The 9,841-nt window shown below is 44.6% G+C and overlaps 1 protein-coding gene and 1 long non-coding RNA gene across 2 annotated transcripts in view; one reads left to right on the top strand and one right to left on the bottom strand.

Annotated features, from left to right (window-relative positions):
* The window catches only part of LOC125339106, an 18,507-nt gene extending 10,295 nt beyond the window's left edge, over positions 1–8,212 (top strand). The window contains exon 3 of the long non-coding RNA XR_007208401.1: positions 8,201–8,212. This is a non-coding gene — a long non-coding RNA (uncharacterized LOC125339106). The remainder of the gene's footprint in view (positions 1–8,200) is intronic.
* The window catches only part of Tfcp2l1 (transcription factor CP2 like 1), a 51,189-nt gene continuing 48,361 nt past the window's right edge, over positions 7,014–9,841 (bottom strand). Inside the window, exons 12-14 of the mRNA XM_048330236.1 lie at positions 9,231–9,334; positions 7,620–7,817; positions 7,014–7,111 (exon numbers count right to left, since the gene is read on the bottom strand). Coding sequence (XP_048186193.1) covers positions 7,660–7,817; positions 9,231–9,334 — 262 coding nt within the window. The 3' untranslated portion in view covers positions 7,014–7,111; positions 7,620–7,659. The remainder of the gene's footprint in view (positions 7,112–7,619; positions 7,818–9,230; positions 9,335–9,841) is intronic.

The following is a 9,841-nucleotide window of genomic DNA, read 5'->3' as shown; positions in this document are numbered from 1 at the left end:
CCAGAGGGGTAGAAATCCAGAAAACTGTTCATGTAATCTGATCAAGAGTAACATGTATATTCTCCCCCAATGTATGTCCTAGATTAACTCCTCTTGTATACATAAAAATGCACATACAAAAACGTTTAGGCCAGGCACTGGTGGCTCATGCCTCTAATCCTAGCAACTCAGGAGGGTGAGATCTAAATATTGAGGTTCAAAGCCAGCCCATGCAGCAAAGTCTGTGAGACTCTATCTCCAATTAACCTGCAAAATACCAGACTGGAGTTGTGGTTCAAGTGGTAGAGCTCCAGCTTTGAGCAAGAAAGTTAGGCAAGCATGAGGTCCTGACTTCAAGTCCTGGACCAGGCATTTAAAAAAAAATTAAAAAGGAAAGGAAACCATAGAGTCTGTTTCTTTGGATCTGGCTCACTTCACTTAATATGATTTTTTCCCAAGTCTTTCCATTTCCTTTACAAATGTGTCAATGTCATTCTTTCTGATAGAAGCATAGAATTCCATTGTGAATATATACCACAATTTCTTGATCCATTCATTTACTGAGGAGCATCTGGGTTGGTTTCATATTTCAGCTATGGTAAATGATGCTACAATGAACATGGTTGTGCTGATAGCTTTAGTGTGGCCTTGTGATTCTTTGGGTAAATGCCCAAAAGTGGGGTTTAGCCTTTTGAGAAACCTATGTTTAGCCTTTTGAGAAACCTCCATACTGCTTTCCAGAATGGTTGAATAAGTTTATACTCCCACCAATAGTGTAGTAGGGTTCCCTTTTGTCCACATCCCCACCAGCATCTGTTATTGTTGGTGTTCCTGATAATGGACATTCTTACTGGGGTAAGGTAGAATCTCACTGTTGTTTTGATTTGCATTTCTTTTATGGCCAGGGATGTTGAGCACTTCTTCAGGTATTTCTTGGCCATTCTCATTTCCTCTTCAGAGAAGTCTCTCTTTAAGAGACTACTTATTAATTAAGAGTCCACCTATTAATTGGGCAGTTGTTTTTTTAAGGATTTGTTTGGGGGAACTTAATTTTTTGATTCTAAGTATATTTTAGATATATTTTATTTAGATATATTTTGTCTGTTGAATGGCTAGTAAAGATCTTATCCCAGTCTGTGGGCTTTCTATTTATTTTGCTAGCTATGTCCTTTGCCATGCAGAAACTCTGTAGTTTGATGCAATCCTATTTGTCCAACCTTTCTTTGATTTGTTGAGTTTCTGGACCTTTATTAAGAAAGATTTGTCCTGTGCCAAGGAGCTCTAGTGTTTCTCCTATTCCTTCCTGCAATGTTTTCAGGGTATCTGCTTTTACCTTGAGGTCTTTGATCCATTTCGAATTGATTCTGGTGCAGGGTGATATATAAGAATCTAGCTTTAATTTTTACAGGTGTTTAACCACTTTTGCCAGGACCATTTGTTGAAGAGACTGTCTTTCTTCCATCCTACTTTTTTGGCTCTCTTATCAAAGATTAGGCAGTCATAGGTCTGCAGGTTCATTTCTGGGTCTTCGGTTCTATTCCATTGGTCCTCAGGCCTGTTCTTGTGCCAATACCAACCTGTTTTTATTATTACAACTTTGTAATAGAATTTGAAGCATAGACTCTATGGCTTCCCTCATTGGTAATAATTAGTATATGTCTAGGACAGTCCTAGTAGAATATCACAATAGCTTAATAGCTATGTACATATGATCACATAAGCTGATGCTACATGAAATGAATTCCAAGATATGGAAACAAGCAACTTATCACTACTGTTGTTATTGTTAATGTACCATGTGAAATTATTTCTTCTTTCTTTGGTTTATCTTCCCTGTGGTTTAGCCCGTGTTGTCACTGTATTTGATTTTGGTATTGTATACATGTTTGTCTGAATTAGGGAAGGGGAACATCAAAATGGTGAGACAAAGGGTAAAAGGTGAACCAATGCAACAGCAATATTTACAAGACAATATATTGTAAACTCACTAACTGTACAACTCGGGGTGGGGGGAGTTGGGGTGGAAGGAAGGTGGGAGAAAAATTAGGGAGGAGGTAACAAGTCTGACAAGAAATGTACTCACTACCTTATATATGCAACTGTAACCACTCTGTACATCACCTTGACAATAAAAAAATTTTAATGGAGCTGAAGACAAAAAATAGTGCATACAAAACAAAAACAGTGCAAAAAATGGAAATGAAGGGCTGGGGATATGGCCTAGTGGCAAGAGAGTTTGCCTCGTATACATGAGGCCCTGGGTTCAATTCCCCAGCACCACATATACAGAAAACGGCCAGAAGTGGTGCTGTGGCTCAAGTGGCAGAGTGCTAGCCTTGAGCAAAAGGAAGCCAGGGACAGTGCTCAGGCCCTGAGTCCAAGGCCCAGGACTGGCCAAAAAAAAAAAAAAAAAGTGGAAATGAAAAATCAAATCCAGAAATATATTTTAACATTTACACAATCAAGACTATATAATAAAAGTTTATCTCGGGACTGGGGATATGATCTAGTGGCAAGAGTGCTTGCCTCGTATATATGAAGCCCTGGGTTCAATTCCCCAGCACCACATATACAGAAAATGGCCAGAAGTGGTACTGTGGCTCAAGTGGCAGAGTGCTAGCCTTAAGCTGGAAAAAAGGAAAAAAGAAAAAAAAAGCCAGGGACAGTGCTCAGGCCCTGAGTTCAAGCCCCAGGACTGGCAAAAAAAAAAAAAAAAGTTTATCTCCTCAACATTTTAAGAAAAGGAAGGAAAAAAAAGACTGTTTAAAGCAGCATTGTCTGTACTAACATAAATCTGAAACCAGCCCTAATGTCCATCAATAGGCAGAATTGCCTATCATTTAAGATCTTTATCACTCACTGATGGCACCAGGCAACGGACAGACCTCCAGCCATGCACCTCAGCACACCGGAGACACAGTAACACAGCAAAGAATGAGAAAGGAGTTGAAGAAATATAGACTAGTATTCTGCTTCCATGAAGCACAATAAAAAGAATCTATTAAAACAACCTATTAAGCCAGGTGCTAATGGTTCATGTCTGTAACCATAGCTACTCGGGAGGCTGAAATCTAAGGATGGAGATTCAAAGCCAGCTGGGGCAGAAAAAGTCCATGAGACTCTTATCTCCACCAGAAAAACTCAAGTGGTACTGTGGCTAGAGTGGTAGAGGGTAGAGTGCTAGCCATGAGTGAAAAAGCTCAAGGACAGCGCCCAGGCCCTGAGTTCAGGCCCCATGACCCAAAACAACAACAAAAAACATATTAAGCAGGAAAAAGGGAATGATTAATATAAACTTCACAGTAGCAGGGGGGCTGACATATGAAATGAGCTGCAGGGGCTTCTAACAAAATATTCAAGTAACTTGAAGAGCAGGGAGTTGGGCACTTATTAAATTGTATGTTTTATAAATTTTGCATATGCATGCACTAAAGATTATTAAAAATATACACATACATGCAATCATGCATACCACAGTCAACAGGGTAACCAAGCCCCTTTACAAATTTTAAAAATGTATCCATATGTGCGGCTATCCATATGTAGCCCTAGCTACTTGGTCACTGAGGGTACCAGGTACTCTTCCCCTCTCACAGCTGTGAGGGAGGCATAAAGAGGGTGACCGTGGCCCAAGCCAGCACTGGGCAAAAGCATGAAACCCTATCTGGAAAATAAATGAAACTAAAAGGGCTAGGAATGTGGCTCAAGTGGCAGAACCATCTGCCTAGCAAGTGTGAATCCCTGAATTCAAACCAAAGTACTGACCAAAAAATTATTATTTTTAAAATTAAAAGATGTAACCTCTGGGCCAGGGATATGGCTCAGTGGTACAGAATTTGTCTGGTGTGTCTACACGGCACTGGACTTGATTTCCAGCACCACAGGGGAAAAAGAACCCCACATTTTATCACCTGTTCTGCATTGCTGCCAACTTCAAATCTTAGAAATCCATCCACCTGTCGACCCCTAGCCCTCCCTGAGGGCCTAATGATGCGTGAAGTACATTTATTTTACACTACTAGCCTGCTCCATCTAGGCCTCCCAGCAGCCCAGCCACTAGGGCATGCAAAGCCCTAAGCAGGGCCCACATGGGCTTAATCAGTAACTCCCTTGTTTAATTAAATGCCCTTGCACCCCAGGGGCCGGCTCTGTGGCTGGCCAGGCTGCCTCCAGCGCTCTGGACAATTCAGAACCCAAGCTTTCCAATTGATTCTTCAACTTCAGGGAATGAGAATTGCCTGCTTTGCCAAGGTGGCATTCAAGTTCTGTTCTCTGCTTCACTTGCTTAACTGCCTGCTCTTGAGGGCACAAGGAAAACAGGGAAAGGAACTTCCTCAGGGGCCTGTGAAACTGCAAGGGTTCCCCACATTCTTGCTTTTTGTCACAAAAATAAATTCACTCTTCAGTACAGTGACACACCTCCCATGCCACCACTCCTGCCCATCACTATACCCCTCCACCTCCTGGTACTCTTCAGGAAGCACTCAGGACAGGAACTATGACCCTCACTTTTCTCACTGGTAAGTGGGGGCCAAAAACACCTGCTTGAGGCCTATGGAAGTCATCTGAGTTGCTGATAATAGTCACAGATAGCTGGATGCGTGTTGAGTATTTTAATTTTTTGTGTGTGCTGGTCCTGGGATTTGAACTCAGGGCTGTCCCTGAGCTTTTTTGCACTACCACTCAAGCCCACAGCTTCATTTCTGGCTTTATAGTGGTTATTGGAGATAAGAGTCTTATGGACTTTCCTACTGGCCTGGCTTCTAACTGAGATCTTCAGATCTCAGTCTCCTTAATAGCTAGGATTACAGGCATGTGCCACTGGCAGAGCTGCATGTTAAGTATTTTAAAAATACATGCTAAACATGCACACACCCAAAACCATGCAACACATGTGTGCGCATACACATAACATATAAATACATGTGCATACACAAAGCCATGCAAAATACATGCATACACACAAAGCCATCTATCTGCATACATGCGCACACACAAAAAACATGTCACACACAAGCACATACACACAAAGAGATCCATATGTGTGTGTGTTTGTGAGCATATATACATTATCAAACTTAATGTCAGACCCTCTAGGAAGAGACGAGAAGAGAAGGATCGTTGGCTATTGACTTCTGCGATTCTATACTTCCAACTTACAATAATTATAAATTATTTTTCTTTTTATTGTCCTCAAATATTTTTTATTTACAAGGGAGCTTTATTTACAAGCTAAAACCCAGGACCAGAACAGCCCTCCACCTCCAAATACTGGCCTGTGACAACCTTGTCCCGGGCTAATTACTCAGAATCCAGACCAGCCCAGACCTCCAAACCTCCACTCCTTAACCTCTAAACCTCCAAAGGAGTAAGCTTCTTCCTATTCCTCTTACCTGTAGGCCTCTCCACAGGCCTCAGGCTTTGGACTGAGGCTTGGGCTCCTCAGCAGGCCTCAGTCTTCAGACTTCCCCACAGGCCTCAGGCTTCTTCGGACTTCTTTGCAGCTCAGCTCCTTGCTCCACTCCTCTGGCAGGTACCCCCCACTTTCCTCTCTCCTCCCCTTCCTCTTCCTCTTCTCTTCCATCTTCACATAATTGTTCAAAGGATCTTTAACTTAACATGGCCATTTGTGTGTACAATGTATCTTGAGCAGTGTCACCCCATCCATCACTCCCTCTCATCTATCTACCCCTGCCTGTTACCTCAGGTTTCGTAGTTTCATATGGGCATAGTGAGTATTATGACCGCATTAACCCACCATTCCACTCTTGAATTACCACTTAAGAGAAGAAAAGGGCCATCTCACCAGTCCCCAAGCCTGAAGAAACTCATGACAGTAAAGGACTCTGACAACTGCAGTGACAAGTGTGGAAAAGACTATTACTAACACTTAGGAAACACACAGCATTCAGACTTACATGCTATGCACTGCCAAATCTAAAGAGGTCTTGCCTAAAAAGAACAAGTACATAGCCAGAGCATGGCCACTGACAAGATACAGGGTCTCCCAGAACCCGCCACTAAGTTCTCATTTAATCCTTACTGATGAGTGTGAGCACCCTCACTCTGCTAATGCAGAAACTGAGGTCACCCACATTTCCCCGATATTGCTCCACTACCAGGAGACAGCTCTGGATAGGAATTGAGTCTAATCCCAAAGCCTATAGTTTCCTCTACTTTTTCTAGCCACCATTCAGTGTCAGGTTTCCTCCATAATCCTCTATACCATGGATTTCAGGACTCCAGAACCTTGTTGGAGACAGCTGGGGACTTGGGAGACCACTACTGTGCCCACTAACATAGCTCTTATTTCAACAGATCCTACTGCTTATCCTACTGGCTCCAATCTCAGGCTCTGCAACTAGGTCACCTGGGTTCTCAACACAGCTCTACCTCTTACTAGCTGTGTCACCTGTGCCTCAGTTTCCTATTTGTGAGATCGGGTGACTTCATCTACCTCATAGAGAGAGTTGGGATTAAATCACAGAGTTGCTGTGCATCCACATACACCAGGAAGCACTTGCTACAGTTCGGTCCTTTACTTTCCCTTAGAGATTCTTGTGTTGAGGCTTGATTACCAGCAGGGAGGGGTTTGAGGAAGTAAAAGCACCTTTAAGAGGTAGGGCCTAATGGGAGGAAGTTAGGTCAATGGCAGAGTGTCCTTGAAGACACACACACACACACACACACACACACACACACACACACACACACATACACACACACACCCTGCTTCCTGGCTACTGTGAAGTGAGCTTCTTTCTCAGCCATATGCTCCCACAATGATGTACTGTCTCACCTAGACCCCAACAACCAGCCATATATCATGGACTAAAAATTTGAAGCTCAAGGCCAGAGCCCAAACCCTGGATTCAAGCCCCAGAACTGGCGCAAGAAAGAAACAAAAGAGAAATAAAAAAGAAAAGAGAAAGAGAGAAGGAAGAGAGGGAGGGAGGGAAGGAAGGAGGAAGAGAGGGAGGAGGAATACCTGCTGCCATTATAGCTAGTATTATTAGTTGGGGAGAAGAAACAGGATGTAAGAAGTTTAAAAGCCATCTTTTCTATTACATGCAAGGAAAGCTTGAGCCTGTCAGCCATCAGTGGACATAGACCCATCAGGACCCTGTTCACTTTCTGAGCCCTTTACTAGTGGCTGCTTTGGCCCCACACAGGCCTCTGTGCTGGGACACCTTCACTGCTTAGCAGAGGCCTTGCTGTCATCTTCCATGAGCCACAGCTGCTTCCTCACCCAACTCCATCCAGTCCCTACTTTGCCAGTTTTAGGGGTGCACCATTTCCTGGCTTCCATCAACATAGTTGTGAACACAGGTCCTGTGGAGTGGGCAGCAAAGAGCAGGGCAAGCAAGGAACAGCTATTCAGCAGCCACTCAGACCCAAGGTGGTCTCAGGACTCTCTGCCTTCCAGGCAGCTGGAGCAGCTCAAGCACAGGAAGTGCTTGCTATAGCATAGATCCTGAATGTCCACTGAAAGCCCATGTGTTAAAGGCTTGGTCACTGTTGATGAGGTATGGAATCTTTATGGTGTGGGTTTGGTGGGAGGAAGTTAGGTCACTGGGGGTGGGGTACCCCTGAAAGGGATAACTGGAACCAAGGCCCCATTCTTCAAATCCTACAAAGATGTAAGCATCTGGAGCTCCTCTCAGAAGGCCCAAGTCCCCATCATGGCACCCTCACCTCATTGCTCACCACCACGTGGATGCCCGTGGGTCCCTGCCAGTAGATCCGATGGATATGCTGGGGAGGGATGCTGTACAGGTTGGCGATCTTCTCAATCAGCTCCAGGGTGGTCAGCTCTTCCAAAAAGATGGCTTGGTATACTGGAAAAGGGCAGAACAAACACCTTATTGTTATGTGGCCATTAAACTAGCATAAGCCTACCTCTGTCCCAGCTTATTTATAAGGGTGTTCACAGATCTGCTGGCAGCCCCGCACTGAGAACACTGGTGCAGAGATCGCTCCTGTTTCTGTCTCTCTTGGGCACTTCCAGAATTCCCTGGACCCACCCCCAGCCCAGGGTTGCCCAGTGAGAGGTGGAGGCTGGAGGAACATCACACGATTCTGATGTGTGGCCAGATACGCTACCTGCTAGAAGTAGAGAAGGCCTGTGTCACCTTTCCCATTTCCCCCATCTAAACAAGTCACTGAACAGCTTCTGGTGGGAGGGGGATATGTGAGACAATCATTACTCAGTAAAAAGAAGAGAACAGGCTTGGTCCTTCCCCAGTACAAATCAGCTGAGCACTGTGACCCAAAGGGAAAGGGGAGCCTACAGGAGGGGTCTTATACTGTCAGCAACTCAGAATATCTGCTAGTGCTTCCATTAACAATACCTAAAACCACCAGGTCAGAGCAAATTCCATTTTTATTGGGGAGAGGAGAAGTACTGTGTTTAAACTCTGGGCCTCAACTTGCTAGGCTGGCACTCTATACTTGTGTTACACTCCACCTCTCCTTTTGCTTTTATTTTTCAGACAGGATATGCCTAAATTTTTGACTGGGTTAGCTCAAATCTTGATCATCTTTGTCTCAATCTCCTGAGATTATAGGAGTGTACCATCACACCTGGCACTATTGCTCAATTATAGGGGAATTCAGATTCCTCAAAAATAAACACAATGGGCTGGGGATATGGCCTTGTGGCAAAGAGTGCTTGCCTCATATACATAAAGCCCTGGGTTCAATTCCCCAGCACCACATATACAGAAAACGGCCAGAAGTGGCACTGTGGCTTGAGTGGCAGAGTGCTAGCCTTGAGCAAAAAGAAGCCAGGGACAGTGCTCAGGCTCTGAGTCTAAGCCCCAGGACTGGCCAAAAAAAAATTTTAATTAATTAAAAACAAAAACACAAGCTGGTGGATCACACCTATAATCCTAGCTACTCAGGGGGCTGAGGTCTGAGGATTGCCATCCAAAGCCAGCCCAGACAGGAAAGTCTGAGACACCAGAAAACCAGAAGTGGAGCTGTAGCTTGATCAGGGACAATATGCAGGATCGGAGTTAAAGCTCCACAGCAGACCAAAAAAAAAAAAAGAAAAGAAAAGAAAACATAAGCCCCTGCTGGTGGCTCACACCTGTAGCTACTCAGGAGGCTGAGCTATGAGAATCAAGGTTTGCTGAAGCTAGCTGGGCACAGGGCCTGAACACCCTCAGGAAAGCACTAGGTAGGCAAGGCTTGAAAGGCAGGCTACAGTGTCCCCAGGCTTCTGTGCTGGCTCAGTTCCCACAACTCACCACACAGGCTGCTTTCTCCACTGCCATCCCGCTTCTGCTGCAAGGGCACTCGGTTCTGCTCCAGCTCCTGACAGACATAGATGGTCATCTTTGGCCTCACATTTCTGGCAAGAGGAAGGAAATAATTAGCAGGTGTGATGTACCAAGCTCCATTTTTCCAGACTGCTTCCAGAGCACAGAGGGGAACCTGAAATGGGTAGGTCCAGGGAGGGATGCAAGGTGGAGATGCATACTAAGTGTCATGGAAGGATGAAAGGAGAGAGAATCCAGTCCCAGTTGACTTTCCTGGCTTTATACATGTTGTCAGGAGGAAGTGTGATGGATAGACATCCTAGCTTCTACAAGAAAGAGCCTTCAAGGCAGTTAAGCTCATCCCCATATCACAGATGGAGAAACTGAGGCTCAGTGGGGTAAAGAACTTTTCAGCTGAGCACCAGTTGCTCACACCTGTAATCCTAGCTTCTCAGGCATCTGAGATCTGAGGATCATGGTCTGAAGCCAGCCATGCAGCCAAATCCAAGAGACTCTTACCTCCAATTAACCAGCAAAAAGCCAAGAGTGGAGGTGTGATGTAAGTGGTAGAATGCCAGCCATAAGCAAAAAACTAAACA

This window comes from Perognathus longimembris, chromosome 20 (genome assembly GCF_023159225.1).
Source record: "Perognathus longimembris pacificus isolate PPM17 chromosome 20, ASM2315922v1, whole genome shotgun sequence".
In the NCBI taxonomy this organism is placed as follows: domain Eukaryota; kingdom Metazoa; phylum Chordata; class Mammalia; order Rodentia; family Heteromyidae; genus Perognathus; species Perognathus longimembris.
Note: the sequence above shows the minus strand (reverse complement) of the source record. Positions and strands in the feature narration are given on the sequence as shown.